This window comes from Salvia splendens, chromosome 3 (genome assembly GCF_004379255.2).
Source record: "Salvia splendens isolate huo1 chromosome 3, SspV2, whole genome shotgun sequence".
NCBI lineage: Eukaryota > Viridiplantae > Streptophyta > Magnoliopsida > Lamiales > Lamiaceae > Salvia > Salvia splendens.
Window position 1 is genome coordinate 1,656,953 of NC_056034.1, and position 16,687 is coordinate 1,673,639.

At 36.7% G+C, this 16,687-nt stretch overlaps 1 protein-coding gene across 1 annotated transcript; it reads left to right on the forward strand.

Moving 5' to 3' along the window:
- The first annotated feature begins 1,808 nt into the window (after positions 1-1,808).
- LOC121793949 lies at positions 1,809-3,696 on the forward strand. Its single transcript, XM_042191970.1, has 3 exons — positions 1,809-1,870; positions 1,955-2,440; positions 2,570-3,696. The coding sequence occupies exons 2-3, from the start codon at positions 1,967-1,969 to the stop codon at positions 3,482-3,484; spliced, it is 1,389 nt and encodes a 462-aa protein (XP_042047904.1). The 5' UTR covers positions 1,809-1,870; positions 1,955-1,966; the 3' UTR covers positions 3,485-3,696.
- The last annotated feature ends 12,991 nt before the right edge of the window (positions 3,697-16,687 follow it).

The window sequence follows — 16,687 nt, forward strand, 5'->3', positions numbered from 1 at the left end:
TGTAATATAAATAAATTAACATATATTTAACCTTTTATAATTTTACAGTCGGAATCATCCTCAGAATCTATACAAGAAGCGAATAGATAGATAAATAAATAACATAAGGACGACGCCTCAATTTTTCAAAGAGAAAATAAATAGTGCCTTTTTTTCTATTATAATTATTTGGTTTTAAGCCCAAAAGAGAATCAATTATATTATTATATTTTCAGGCCGGCAGTACATTATATATACAAGAATAAACCAATTAAAAAATTTAACAAAGCTATATATGAGAGAAAGATACGTTTTCATTATTTTAGAATCACGATCAAGGGGGAGATGGAAAGCCACATCACATTTATGATTGATTACAGTACTTCCTCTGTCCCCTAATAATTTTTCATTTTAATTTCGACATGAGTTTTAAAAGTTTGTGAAATATAAGTCTCATTTTTATATATTGATTTATAATAAAATATGAGTGAAATGAGTTAGTGGAATGTGATACATATTTACCATTTACGGTAAAATATGAAGTGGATAATTAATAAAAGACATACTAAAATGATAAAAATGGACAATATTAGCTTCCATTCTTAGAGTGATAGAAATGGACAATATTAGTTTCCATTCTTAAAAAATAATTAGTGAAATGTACTCTATTTATTTTATGGCAGCTAGTGCGCAGATAATCATTTAACAACAATACTTCCCTATATTTTATGTGCATACTATGTGAAGTGGTGTTGCATACAAGAAAATGATAAAACTGATCATTCGGTGATGGCTACTTCCCACACGCGATTCATGAGTAAACAGTCTAGTCTCAATACTTTATAGTATTTTCAATCTGTATACTCCACAATACTATAATATTGATAATAAAAACCCTATTATCAGCCGTTGATGCCTAGGGTGGGTGAAGAAATATCACTTCTGTCATTAACATGTTACTACTATTAGTTTCAAAGGAACTTCTAAAAAATGGATAATTGTCATTTAAATCCTAATTTTCTTTAATTTCTAGTTAATCTCAAAACTTTTAAAACTTGAATATAAAATTAACACTTACAACTTTTAATTTTTGCAATTATCCTAAAAAAGCAAATATGATTTGACAGCAAAACCACGTTGTTTTGGATGTATTTAATATTTTAATTAAGACTCAAAATATAATGAAATCATTTTTTAGTTGTATTATATAGGAGTAGGGGTGCGTTAGGGTTCTTGCAGCTTCTCAATGTAAAAACACAACACACAAATCATAGCTCTTGGATTCTTAGATTGGATTATTATAATAATAATAAAAAAAGTTATGATTTTATATGCTGGTTTCAAAGGTATGGGATTGATTGACCAAAATTAAATAAAAAATTATGATTTAAATTTTAATCAATCTTTTTAAAAAATTTGTGTATATATCCATAATATGACTCACATTATTGGTATCTAGAATACTTTTTAATATAAAATAAATTTGATTTTTAATTTAAAAATGAAAATAGTATAAAATAGAAATATTTTGATATTTTCTAATAGAATTATCTAGATATTTTAACAAAATATAAAAGAAAATAGAAGTAGAGAATTTTAAAAGAGAGAGGAGAAATATAAAAAAAGAGCGCATTCATGGTCATTATCAATTTGCCTTAATTTTCAATTTTAAAGTTGACGACATATTATAATCCGATCATAGTTAATAGTTTTACGGTATAATATACTCCTATAGGTTGTAGATAAATTTGTTTGGTCCCACAGCCAAAAATTAAACAAAGAGCTTAACCACAATGTTAACTACTCCCTTAATCTAAATGTATAAATAGAGTCCTCCCATTTCCGGAAAATCACAGCAGCAAGAAAATCATTTCTTCTTTTCCAAATTTCGGTAATCCAACAGCCTCATCCATGTCTCTAAAAAAAACTAGTTTTTGTCACAACAAATTTATATAGTTTGTCATTTAATTTTCAGGGTGGAAGAAACATGGCAACGATCTCTCTTCCAAGGCTCATCGTGATCAAATCGAAAGCGTACGGAAGTAAAGGGCATGCTTACTTCAAGGCTGACGGCGCGTCTGTAGTTTTGGGAGAAGAGGATGTATTGAGCACGTTGGTGAAGATTGATGTGGAGCGTTCTACAAGCAACACCAAATATGTCAACCTGAAATTCGGCTATTTCAACAGGTACTGGCGCCGCAAAGACAACGACAAATTCATCGTTGCTGAATCCGACCAGCCCGAAGAGGACGTCTCAAAGTCCGCATGTACCTTGTTCGAGCCCCTCAAGGTTGATGATGCCGGCGTGTTCTACTTGAGGCACGTCCAGAGCGGAGGGCGCGTGTCGTTGGATGCGTCCACCATGGCCTTTTACGTGAACGAAAATTCCATTTCCAGCGATGACGACAAAAGTTACCTAACTTTTGTCGACTGGAATACATTACTTAGATTGCCGACAAAGGTGGTAGTGATACGTATCTATATTATTTCATATATTATTGATTTACTATATTTTTCTCATATACTCCCCTTAGAATCTTTATTTTCTTGTTAAGGGAAAATTCCGCTTAACATGATTCCAACATATCAGGTGGCATTGAAGGGGGATAACGGCAAGTATTTGTCAACATACGCGATACCATTATTCGAATTCGAGGATCCCAACGACGACAAAGCGATCTACACCGTGGAGATGCAGCCGGATGGATACGTCCGAATTACAGCCCCCGACGTGGCCTATGAAGGATATGAAGGATCGTCGTTGGTCGTAGTAAACGGCGAACCTGAATTCAGGGTAATGTTCTCGAAAGTCGAGCTGAATAAGCTATGGGCTTCCAAAATCGATGAAAACTCAATCGCCCTGCGCAGTACAGCCAACAATAACTTCTGCCGCATACGATCTATTCCTGCTCTGCCTTACTATCTAAGCGCGGACGTCCCGACTATAACCAAGGAAGCCATACTCAAAGTGGAGGAACCGGTGCTGGCGCGAAAGATCTATAACGTTGTATATCAGATGGAGTATGCTCGGATTTTTGACGAGGCGCCGTATTTGGCAGGCTCGGCCACGCTTATTAATGATAAAGATGAGATGGCTTCGATGCAGGCCTTAGTTTCGTATACAGACGAGAGATCTTACACTTTCAGCCGGGGCCTGTCGTTGAGTGCAGGGGTCAGCACCACCATCGAAGCGGGCGTGCCCTTCATTGAGAAGGCGTCGATTACGGTGAGTTATGGGATAAATGGGACGTTCCAGTGGGAGGAAACCACAACAACGACGAAGATGGTTCAAGCCAGTGCCACGGTTCCTGTGCCGGGGAGGACTAGTGTGACGCTTGATTATGTGGGAACGAGAGGGACTTGCAATATTCCTTATTATTACACTCAGGAGGAGAAGAGTTCTGCTGATGCGCAAATTTCTTATACTGATCTGGTTGATGGTATTTACGCTGGCGTCAATTATTACAACTTCAACTTTCATATTAGAGATACCAAGTCACTTTGAACTACTTGTGTCGAAAACATCCATAACCTTTTGTTCTTACTGTTTGTGTGCTTTCTTTGTTTCAACTTTGGTTTCCTTTTTTTGTGGTTATGATAATAATTTTCAGATACATGTATGTATCTGATGATCCGATGTTGCTTCATATGGACTAAATGGATTTGTATATACACTTGTGGTTGATTTGTAACAAATATGGATGTCTCAGTTAACAACTTTGTCTCTCTTCATTTGTAGGAGTCGTTGGTTTATGTCATTCAATTGGTTGATTTGTAATATTTTGGGCACGAAGAAAAGTGTCCTGATCACGACAATTTTTTTCAAATACATACTCTTTTTTTTTACTTACTCCATCCGTTAAATTTTATCACATTTTGACCGGATACGGGTTTTAAGAAATACTCTCTCCGTCCTCAAAGAATATGCACTTTGGGTTCGTCACGGGTTTTAATATAAAATTGGTAAAGTAAGAGATACATAGATAGAAAAAGTAATTAAAGTATTGTTAGTGGAGAATGAGTCCTACCTCATTAGAGAGAGAATACTTTCCAAAATTAGAAAGTGCATATTCTTGTGGGACGGACTGAAAAGGAAAGAATGCATATATTTGTGAGACGGAGGGAGTATAATGGAAAGTGGGTTGAAAAAGTTAGTGGAATGTAGATTCTACTTTTAAACATTAGTTTTATAGTAAAATGTGAGTAAAAATGAGTTAGTGGAATGTGGGGTCCACTACCAAAATGTAAAAAGTGAAATGTGACTAATTTTGTGGGATAGACGAAAATGGAAATATGTGACAAATTTTCAGGGACGGGGGCATATTAGATAACTTTCATTAGTATCCCATAATTTAATTTGAAGACCAAAAATATGGACACTCTTTGAGCATAACTTCAGTTTGTTTTCTCTTCATATTTTTGCTTTCAATCCTAGTCACTTTTGGGCTGGGATCGGGGAACATTATATTTTGATTTTATTCACGAGTTGGAGGTTTGCCTAACCTCCCTAGGGCTAGCAAATTGTGCGGATTGGATCGTTATCGGGTTGACACGATAACGACCCAACCAATAAGGCCAAACCCAAACCCAACCTGTTAAGGAAACCCCAAATCCGAACACGAATCTGACCCGCCACGGACACGACCCGGACACGACCCAAACACGATAGCGACACGAACCGCTTTGGGTTGACCCGACACGATAACTCCAAATTCTTTAAAATCAAACTCGAAACTGAATGAATTTTAAAAGGGGAGGGGGAAACTTCGGCGGCGCCTGGGGCTTCCACGTCGACAGCAGGTTGAGGTGGCTGGAAAGAGATGAGGGCCGCGACGGTGAACCGCCGCGCACGCATAGCGGCGGCAGCGGTGGTGTGAGCATGGCCAAGAGAGGAGAGGGGAGTGGGGGAAGAAAGAGAGAGGAGAGAGGGAGAAACAGAAGGGGAAGAGAGAGGCACAGCTGGAGGCAGAGGCGGACGGCAGCAGCTGGAAGTGAGAAGAAGGAGCTTCTCTCACATCAATTTGGGGTTAAAATTATTGTGAGGAAGATGATGACTTAGTTAGTACATACTCTAATAAAATATTAATTTTTAATATGTTACCTGCATCCGACCCGCATCCGACCCGAATTTTTTGTGTTCTTATTGGGTCAACACAATAATGACCCGTATCCAATAAGACTTGATCCAAATCCAATTATTTCGTGCGAATTCATGTCGGATTATCGTGTCGTGTCAAAAATTGCCAGCCCTAAACCTCCCCATGGGTGTTTTTGATTAAAAAAACACAATTAGCTTTTTTAATTGAATAAATGAAATGTTCTTAGCTTCTTTTTTTCTTTTTTTAGTGATGGACGGAGGAAAATAGTTATTGAACTTTAAATAAATGGGGAAGTGAATGATTAGTCCTGTGGGCCGACGTAATTGAATCAGATAGGCTTTTCAGTCGACTTGTCCGGCCCAAAGAATCAATGGATATTTTGGCCTTGCAAGTGGCTAAGCCTACCCGGTCATGGGCTAACCCGAATCTGTATCAAAATTATCAAAGCGAGTTTTCATAGATATAATATATAAGGTTGAAATTATTAGTAGAATTTCTTCAATTAATTAGTTTATACTATTTTTTAATTAATTTATTGGACCTTTACATTTTATAATTGAATCCTAGTACTATCATTTTAGCAAGATATGAGTCAAACAAAAAAAAATCAGGCGGTAAAAATTATCAGAGCCGTTGGGCGTTGGATGTCCGTAAGTTCCAATCAATCTTTGTTGGTGTCATCCAAAGAATATATCACTTCATTTTAAAACAGAATCTCACACTCTATTTTATAATTTAATCTAACAAACACATTTTATTTACAAAACTAATTAATCTCTCTAAACTAATCTTCAAAAAATCAGTCATAGACTAAACCTCAATCGTAAACATTATCTAAGTTAAAATTTTGTAAATTCTACTACAACTTAGATTTGGTTCTCGAATTTGTCTGACATTTTCTCTGTGACTTGCCTATTAGATTCCTTTTGTCACGAAACTAGAAAAAGAAGTATTAATATTAAATTTAACAGGCTACATATATGTGCTAGATTCCTAGAGTTGGTCGTCCACATTTTGTCAATGAAAATCCCAAATGACAAAAAATGCTTGCTACTTCCCCAAAAATTCACCTTTATGCTTCAATTTTTTTATTATGATATTAGTTATTTAGAACAAAATCATTTTATTGCAACATCAAAGAGAAACGAAATCCGGATTATAATTATTGTTATACATACTTAAATAGAGTAATGTTAGATGCTAACTAAGTTAAAATGTTAACGGCTAACTATATCAACAACTTATTTTATAGATATCAACAAAAGACATTTATGTTATCTAAATTTAGTTTATTTAGCAATTAACAAATACTACTAGTTAGTAAATAATCGGATCTCTACTTAAATATTGTTATATAGTTGACCATATACGGAGTACATGCAGGGGCGGACACAGAAATAAACATAAGTAGGGGCTAAATTTTCAAAATTCTATACAAAAATAAATTTTAATGTAATTTAAAATATTATTAAGGGCTTTTATATACCAATATGTTCAAAATATGAATAAAATTTTAAATTTTATAATAGAAAAAAATAAAAAATGGATTCATTAGGGGTTAAGGCCATCCACAACGCTGTCTCTATACCGTCTCTTAAACCGTCTCTTAACTACTATTTGAGCACTATTTGAGGGCCCCACTGTCCTTTTTTCCTCCATCTCTTAACTAAGAGACGGAACCTGCAACGCTCCGTCTCTTAACCGTCTCTATACCGTCTCTTAATTACTATTCATTCAATTTAATTTATAATTTTTTTTAAGACCCAATTCAATTTAAACAAACACACTTTATTAAAATTAAAACAAAAAAAAAACACACAAAATAAAAAAAACACACAAAAAAAAATTTTAAAAAAACACAAAATAAAAAAGCACACAAAATAAAAAAAAAAACTAATCGGAAGGGCTAATCATCCTCCGGAGGTGGTCGAGGTTGAGGGGGAGTCGGAAGGCCAAGTTGTGCTGCCATATGCACAATTCCGTTCCACCAGGCCGCGAATTGGGAGTGCGAGAAGCGGGAAGTGTCCGCCATTGTAGTTGTGTGTAAATGAGGATGGGTTTAGGAGTATTTATAGAGTAAAAAATTTAATAAAAAACAAAAAAAATATAAAAACAAAAAACGGTAATAATACCGTTACAAAAAAAAAAATTATTTAAATTCGAATTTTTTTTTTAAAAAAATATTTATTGCGTCAGCACGTGACGACGCCCACTCGCGGGCCGGCGAGTGGGCGTCACGCACGACGCCGGGCTGCGCCACGTCGCCTAGGCGCGTGGCGAGACAGCTCGTCTCGTGGCTCGCCGAGGCGAGACGCGCGACGAGACGCGCGACGAGACGGGACGAGATGGAGGCTGCAACGCGTCTCGCCGGGGTCTCGTCTCGCTGAGACGAGACGCGAGACGCCGGCGAGACCCGTTGTGGATGGTCTAAAGCCCTCCCCTCTTTATATGTGGGTCCGCCGTACATGATTATGCTATTATCCTAATTTCTATCTTGAAAAATAGGGTCCCCTCAAATTTTTTTTTATTTTTCAGTTTGATTTTATGACCCCGGCCCCATTCATTTGTAGTAACTTATAATAAATGTTGGGGATTGTTTATTTCCCAAAATTACTAAGACAAAACCAAGACCCTTGATTTAAATTATTTTTGATGAGAGCCATAAATACAGTAAGATAATGAAGTTTGAAGATAGGGAGCGTGTCTCCTTCATATATTATAATATTATGCATACTATATAGATATGTCAATTCAAAACAAATGAAATTATGTAGGTAAAACCCAATAGTCTAGTGTTCAAACCTATTTGTTGCTAATAAATTCAAAATTTGGTCCCCAACAACCAACCCACACGCACATCCATCCATCTAGGGTGTGACCATCGATTTCGATTCGGATTACGACAAAAATACTACTCCATTAGGTCCACACCACCCATATTATACTAACCACACATAGTTTTATTAATAACTAACCAATACAAGATCTAGTGTAATATCATCTACTACATACTAATAAAATCTCATTCATAATAGAATATGTTTTTGGGTAATCAAATTATATAAATAAAATGAGAATGAAATTATTATACAAGTCTCGTGGTCTATTCAACTATAATCGATTAATTGATTTTAAGATGAAACTTCATAGACTTCGACCATGATATAAAAGCAACTCGTCGATTGTAGGCTGAAACTTTAAATGACCCAATAATATACGTGGGTTGAAACGAAAAATAATCAACCCAACAATATATTTGAGCTTCAAATTTAGTTTAAAGAAGAAACCTCGTGGGTTTAGATCATAGTATTAGATTGGGTCGCCGAATGCGAGGCTTCAAATTTGGTTTTTTAAGTTGAAATCCCATGAATTTCTATTATGGTATCAGAGATGGTCATCAACTATTATCTAAAACTTTTCTTGATCCAACGGTACATTTGAGGTGAAACATTAATGTATTTGGGTTTGAAAATTGCTCCAATTTAAATGAGACCGAAATTTTATTTAACCTAATAATATTTGGGCCAAAGCAATGTCGTCCAAAGATAGTTGAGTCGTATTCATTTTTGTATTGTCCAAAGGTAGTTGAGTTATTTCCTTTTTTGGATTGAATTACTTTTATATCCAATAACATATATGTTCTTTAAATTTGATCAAGTTTTATACAAGATTGAAATAAAAAAATATATTGCTAGAGTCCCATCTGATTCCAATCCTTCCAAATCCAAGATGCACTATAAAGAGTTGAGAAAGTGTGTTGAAAAATGAAAGGAACATATATTCCACATCGGTGTAAAGAGAGAACTAAATTAAAACAATGTATTTCTATCACATTGGTGAATCGATATCGATCGGGGATGTCGACTCGAGGGTATGATCCAAGTTGGAGTGTTAGTTCTAGAAAAATGTTCGGAAAGGGACGTTTCGTTGGGGAGGAGACATTAGTCCCACAACCGTCTTTTGGCCAGTGGAAGCCGACGCCATTGAATGTGACAAAATTCTCAATATATAGTATTATTCAAAAATGTACAACCTTATTTGTGACTAGAGTTGAAATTTTTGTTGCTATTAATGATGGATTAAACTCATAATCACATTTTGACAGTAACTTCTTTATGATTTATGCCGACAACTGTCTACACGTACCCTTCTGCAATTGGATGATTTCTAGTTGAGCTGGCCATGGAAATAGACCATTTTCTTGATTTATCATCCCTTCAAATTTTTTCACTTAGTGTTATTTGTGTTGAGAACATAATGTTTTAATTTTTTTGAGTGCATTATCCAGTGAGAATAAAGAAATGATGGATAATGAGTTTTATCCTCTTAGAAAATACGAACATAAAAATATATATATTCCACTAAAATGCAAGGTATGAATACAAAATGCATGGAACCTAGTATATATTTGAAACAAAATCTACACTATTGTGTTTTTTTGTATAAAAATATAATACATTTATTAATGCAATCAAGTTATATTATCCATTTCTCTAATATATAAAAATACTATCTCCATCTATGAAAATAGTAAGATATTTCTATTTTGGTCCATCTACTAAAATTAGGATATACAAATTAATGATAAATTTATTTATAAAACGAGCCTTATTTCCACTAATTTACTTCAATAATTTAGTCTTTTTTTTAATTTTAGCAATTTTGCATTGACAAAACTATTCTTATGGACGAATGTGATAGTAGTTATATAATCATTTTTCAAACTTCACCTTATCAAAAAGAAAAAACCTTTATACAAAATAGAAATGTAAATAAAAATTCGAGCTTTTCCAATAATAACTTACTTTCCAAAAAAAGGGATAAAATTTTATGTAAAATCATATACTCGCTTCAACTAAAAAACAAATCTTCTGATGAAATAGTAATTCAAACGGGACACGATCAAATAAATCAATAATCAATTTTAATGTCGGAAATGGAATGGAAATCAAAGCTTTTTAATATGGTCCATTGATTTGTCTCACGAGTTCCACGTGGGCCTCCCCATATCTGAATGGAGTCATCAGCCAATCACATGCGGCCACGTGTGAACGAGAGCTTCGCGTTCACGTGTGACGCGTCTAATAATTTGCTAAAGCGGGCCCCACGCAGGGGAAGCTAGCTCAGCCTCAGCCGTCGGCTTTAATCGGAGAGAACCGGAGGTAGAAAACAGGAGCATTTATTACTGGATTTTGACATACAGCGTCGAAGGGGAGCTGAATCGATGGACCACAGTGGGCCGACTTCAATTTGGGCCCAAATTAAATCTGACATATTGAAGATTTTAGATTGGTAAAAATTATGTGACATGACTTTAAAAAGAATATGAAAATGATTGCTCTGTATTAACAATCATGGTAAAAGTCTTGAGACTACTATCAAGAAGTTAAATACTTGGATACACTATTAAAAATTTAAAACCAATTTAATTAATAAAATATTTCTCCTTCAACTAACATATCGATGATACAAGTTACCACAATCATAGAACAAAATGAGGAACTCACCGGCCTTTTTAAAAAAGTTACTTTACGAAAGGGAAAATATTAAGTCAAATGCTTGGATTCAACATTTGACATTCTTTAGGAACTTTGCTTTATTTGAGATTGAGTACTCCCTCTGTCCCACTACAAGTGAGACATTTCTTTCTGGCCGTTGTTTTGCGAAGATGATAATAAATAGTTAAACTGGAGAGAAAGTAAAGTAAGAGAGAGAATAATATAGAAGAGAGTCGTACATACATTATTATCTTATTTACTTTACTTTATCTCTACTCTAACTATTTATTATTATTTTTGTAAAACAACGTCCGATTTGGAGCGCCTCACTTGTAGCGGGACGGAGGGAGTATTTCTTTAGTCTCATTTAAGACGTCAAGCTTTTATTTTTAATTTGTCCCATTTAAAAAAAATATCATATTTTCATATTAAGAGAAAAGTTATCTTTCATCTCTTCTTATTAAAATATTCAAGTCATTTTTTCAATTTTATTTAATATATTCAACAACTGTATTTAAAATAATATTTTATTTAAAAAATATGGCAATTTTGAATGGAATTAAGAGAATATTAATTATCTATAAAAAAATTTATAGTAATGTTTAAACATAGAATACACACAATAGTATTAGTAACTCTAAACAAATCAAATACAAGACCCTCTTTATTGCAATTTTCATGAGATTTTCGAAATAATGTGCAATAACTTTATTTGATTTGATTGTGTTCATTGGAAGAATTTCACTTTAGATTAAATAATAGTATATTTATAAATTTGATAAAAAAATATGGTTGGTATATAATAATGGCTAATTAACTAATTGTATACAAAGATTACAATATATAGGTGCTGATTTCAAGCAATATTTTATTGTGACCACCGAAATTGCAATATTAATTCTGAACATGTAAACTAATGCCTTTCCCAATCCTACTAGATAATAGCCAGGGTGACAAACTGTCAAATCCTAAGTTATTAACTGACTAATATTAGTATAATTGATCCCCTAATTTAATTGTAATGAAAAAGATTATTTCCTGAGTTCTATAGTAGATTAAGAAACAAATGGTCAGTAACTAGTAAATGAATGAATACTGAAGTAGAATAACGATTTTGATATTTGCTAATGTAGACAAAATGACTCGACAGCACTGGAATAGGACTTAGGAGGTTGTAAATTAATTAGTAGTAATACCTTTGATTAATCCTCTATGATTAGGTCAAGTGGGCTGTTGTTGTTTTTTTTCTAAATCCCAAGAAAATGAAAGATATAAAATTGATAGTGTAAAAAATATGAAATTGAGTTGATGTTGGTTTCTCGGATTACAAAGATAACTACCGGGCGTAATACAACCCAAAAGAAAGGAAAGGAAGAACTGAACTTAAAAATACAACGTATAATCGAAACTACTAAACCAGTGTGATTAGCCGAGTCGAGGAGGCCTCTTCCCGCAAGACGAGATACGCCCCGGTAGTGCTCTTCGGTTTGGCGTGTCGTCCCCAAAGGTAAAACGGCTACGTCTCTATTGATGCAGCACCGCAATCAACAGAGCTCCGGCGAACTGGATGGAGGAGAGGGCAGAGCTTCGACAGAAAAAACTATGCAGGGAGAGGGAGAGAGCTTATGATGCAGAATGCTTTTTGAATTGTGTAGTGATGCATGGAATGGCTGGCCTATTTATAGGCTCAGTCCACTGCAGGGGGTCAACAGCCATGATGGCTGTCATCATGGCAATTCGTAACCGACGTCGGTTACAGACGTGTGGCAGGAGTGTGCCATCCGTGTGTGGAGCGTGTGGATTTCTCACGTGGCAACCGTGACTGTGCCTCGCTTGACGACGTGTCAAGCCACTTGGATTGCTGACTCGGCGGTGGTCCAAAAAGAATAGTTTGGGCCAAGCACCAAGCCCAAAGACCACCCAAAGACCAATTGCCAAGATCCAAGTCCAAGTCCAAGTCCAAGATCAAGATCGAGATCGAGATCGGGATCGAGATCGGGATCGGGCTCGGGATCGGGCTCGGGCCCGGGCCCGAGGCCCGAGGCCCGCGGCCCGCGCCCGCGACCACGAGCACGAGCACGTGCACGGGCACGGGCTCGGGCTCGGGCGGGCGGGCGGCGGCGGCGCGCGCGTGTGCGCGCGTGTGGACTCTTTCACCCATCTTGGTCCACTATAATTATTAAGTAACATAAAGTCACTTAATTTATACACATTAAAGATGTGTTAATCCTCCAATGTGGGATAATTAACACTAGTTAATTATTCCCTAAGCTCCATCTCCAAGCTTTAATTAAAAGCTAATTATGCCCAACTTTAATCCACTATTTCTCACTCACCGGAAATCGGATTTGAGAAAGTGAATATACTACATTTACCTACGTAAAATGTAGATCGACGCTATGTCATTTAATTTCACAAAATTAAATGTCTCGTCACATTTATTATTTGGTCAAAATCCATTGACCGGGCATATTTAATCCATGATTTTTTACAATCCCCCACATGAGTGGAAATAGCCGAATGCATATGCATGCAGACACAAGCTCAACCCTCGCGAGGTATATAAGCATAAGGATAGGTAGTTGTTGACTTTGAACCCTCCATAGTCGACACCATCGGATACACAGGCGGCTTAGTAGCGCGATGCTTTGAACTAATCCCCCACGGCGTGCACCGAGACAATGGTGTTAACACTTAAACACCTCAACCTCATCCGTTCTCACGTTTTGTGTCCATTGCGGTCTTGGACACCACTTTGGATTCATAAGTGCGTTTTTTATGAAGCGACCACACTTCGCACTTACGTAGGTGATTCTTAGTCAAGTACCTTGCCATACTTGGTCTCTTTGAGAATTCCATCTCTTTGAGATCCTTAAGAACCATTAAAAGTCATAGACTTAGCCTTTACCACGAGGCAAGTTCTCCAACACTCTATTGCTCTCTAGGGAATATATATAGTTTGAGTGTTTTTCCATGAACTCTCATAGCTTAGTTGTCCCTTTGAACCAAGTTCTTGGGATCTCCAGTCATCATGGTTGGGTTACCACTATGACAATTCTTTAGTTTGTGGATTTCAAACCCATTCCCTCTAGCAACTTATTCATTTGATCACGGTTTAACCCTTTGGTTAGCGGATCCGCTAGATTATCTATTGACTTCACATAGTCAATTGTAATCACCCCTGTTGTGATCAAATGTCTCACGGTGTTATGTCGTCGACGTATATGTCGAGACTTACCGTTATAGAAACCATTGTTTGCCCTTCCAATAGCCGCTTGGCTATCGCAGTGAATCAGCACTGGTGGCACTGGCTTAGACCAACATGGAATGTCTTCAAGGAAGTTCTTAAGCCACTCGGCTTCCTCACCAGCCTTATCCAAGGCAATGAACTCCGATTCCATTGTTGATCGGGCTATACAGGTCTGTTTTGTGGATTTCCACGATACAGCACCACCCCCAATAGTAAAGACATATCCACTTGTTGAAAGTGAGTCTCTATTATCGGATATCCAATTGGCATCACAGTACCCTTCAAGCACCGGGGGGTATCTCGAGAAGTGTAGCCCAAGATTTTGAGTGTGTTTTAAATATCTCAAAACCCTCACAAGAGCTCTCCAATGCTCTTTGCTTGGATTGCTCGTGTAACGACTTAACTTGTTCACGACACAAGCAATGTCAGGTCAAGTGCAATTAGTCAAGTACATAATGCACCCGATGACCCGTGCATACTCTTCTTGTGCAACGGGCTCGCCTTTGTTTTTGCTCAAGTGAACGTCGAGTTCAATTGGAGTCTTAACCGGCGCGCCATCATAGGCTTTGAATTTATTCAATATCTTCTCAACATAATGTGATTGTGTTAAGATGATTCCATCATTCGTTCTTAGAATCTTCATTCCAAGAATTACATCGGCTAGACCCATGTCTTTCATGTCAAAGTTTCTCTTTAACATGGCCTTTGTATCGTTAATTACTTGAGTGTTGCTACCCAAGATTAACATATCATCAACGTAGAGACACACTATAACATGACCGTTATTAGTGCTCTTGATGTAGACACATTTGTCGCACTCGTTGATTTTAAACCCATTTGATAACATCACATTATCAAACTTCAAGTGCCATTGCAATGGCGCTTGTTTCAATCCATATAGGGATTTCACGAGCTTGCATACCTTTTTCTCTTGTCCAGGTACTACAAACCCTTCGGGTTGTTCCATGTAGATTTCGTCTTCTAGTTCACCATTCAGAAACGCGGTCTTTACATCCATTTGATGAATCTCGAGATTGTGCAATGCAGCAATAGCGAGAAGCACCCGGATAGATGTAATCCTTGTTACAGGTGAATAGGTATCGAAGAAGTCATGTCCTTCTTTTTGTTTAAAACCCTTTACTACTAATCGGGCTTTATACTTATCAACTGTTCCATCGGCCTTAAACTTTCTTTTAAGAACCCATTTGCATCCTAAAGGTTTAGCACCTTCGGGCAAATCAACCAACACCCATGTGTGGTTTAGCAAAATTGAATCAATTTCGCTTTGAACAGCTTCTCTCCAATGCAGCCCGTCTGGGCCAGCAAAGGCTACTTTTATCGATGTTGGTTCTTCATCCAACATGAAAGCAATGTAGTCAGGACCAAAAGTTTTTGGTGTTCTGACTCTATTACCACGTCTTAGTACTGTATCTTTTGGATCGGGCCTTGCACGCTTGCGCGATTCAGGTTCCGCATCTGTTGATTTAGAACTAGTGGCTTCTTCTTCCACTTGTTTAGAACTAGTGGCTTCTTCAATTCTTGTCTCAGAATTGGTTGATACTTTTTCCTTATCTTTGCAAGGAAAGGTATTTTCGAGAAATACAGCATTCCTCGACTCAATTGTTGTTCCTACTGTGATAGTCGATATTTCAGACTTGTGAACAACAAATCGATATGCACTACTGTTAAGTGCATATCCAATGAAGATGCAATCAACCGTCTTAGGTCCGATTGTAACTTCTTTGGGCGGAGGAACCATCACCTTTGCCAAACACCCCCACACTTTGAGGTATTTGTAGGATGGCTTCCTTCCCTTCCACAACTCATAAGGAGTAACATCTTTTCCTTTGAGAGGGATTTTATTCAAGATATAGTTTGCTGTCAAAACAGCTTCCCCCCACATGTTATGTGGTAATCCTGAACTGAGTAGCAGTGCATTCATCATCTCTTTTAGAGTTCGATTCTTGCGTTCTGCAACACCATTAGATTGTGGTGAATATGGAGCAGTTGTTTGATGAATTATACCACTTGCGTTGCATAACTCCTCAAACGGGGCTACATATTCGCCTCCTCTATCGCTTCGAATCATTTTGATTTTACAACCAAGTTGATTCTCAACTTCGTTCTTATAATTTTTGAACGCCTCTATTGCTTCATCTTTGCTTCTTAAAAGATAAATGTAGCAATATCTTGTGCAATCATCTATGAAAGTGATAAAGTACTTTTTACCACCTCTAGTTTGCAACATCTTTAAATCACATACATCCGTGTGAATTAATTCAAGGGGTTTTGTGCTTCGTTCAACCGAGTGAAACGGCAACTTAGTCATTTTTGCTTCAAGACAAATTTCACATTTATCTTGGATATCCAATTCATTAGCCTTTAGTAAATCTAAATTTACTAATCTTTTAATGGCTTTTGAATTTACATGTCCCAATCTACAATGCCACAAATTTGAAGACTCAATCAAATAAGAGGAAGTAGATGCTTTATTCTTATTGGCCAATGGCTTCGCAACACTTCGAGTTGCTACACTAAGCTTGAAAAGCCCATCGGTTACATAACCTTTTCCGATGGATTTTCCAAACTTATACAAGACAAACCTATCGGACTCAAATACAAGTTTAAACCCTTTATTAACTAGTATTGATCCTGACACTAGGTTCTTGCGGATGTCCGGGACATGCAGCACATCCTTCAAAGTGATAGTTAGGCCAGACGTCATCATGAGAATCACGTTGCCAACGCCGAGGACTTCTGACGATGCTTGATTCCCCATGTTGATCTTCCTCCCTTCAACAGCAGTGTAGGAGGCAAACTTGCTCCTGTCGGAGCAAACATGAGCAGTAGCGCCGGTGTCG

Bases quoted from the DNA above. Each gene is read 5' to 3' on its own strand.
- LOC121793949 (XM_042191970.1), top strand. From the start codon at position 1,967: ATGGCAACGATCTCTCTTCCAAGGCTCATCGTGATCAAATCGAAAGCG. The intron at 2,441-2,569 runs GTGGTAGTGATA...CCAACATATCAG, and splicing joins TACTTAGATTGCCGACAAAG to GTGGCATTGAAGGGGGATAA.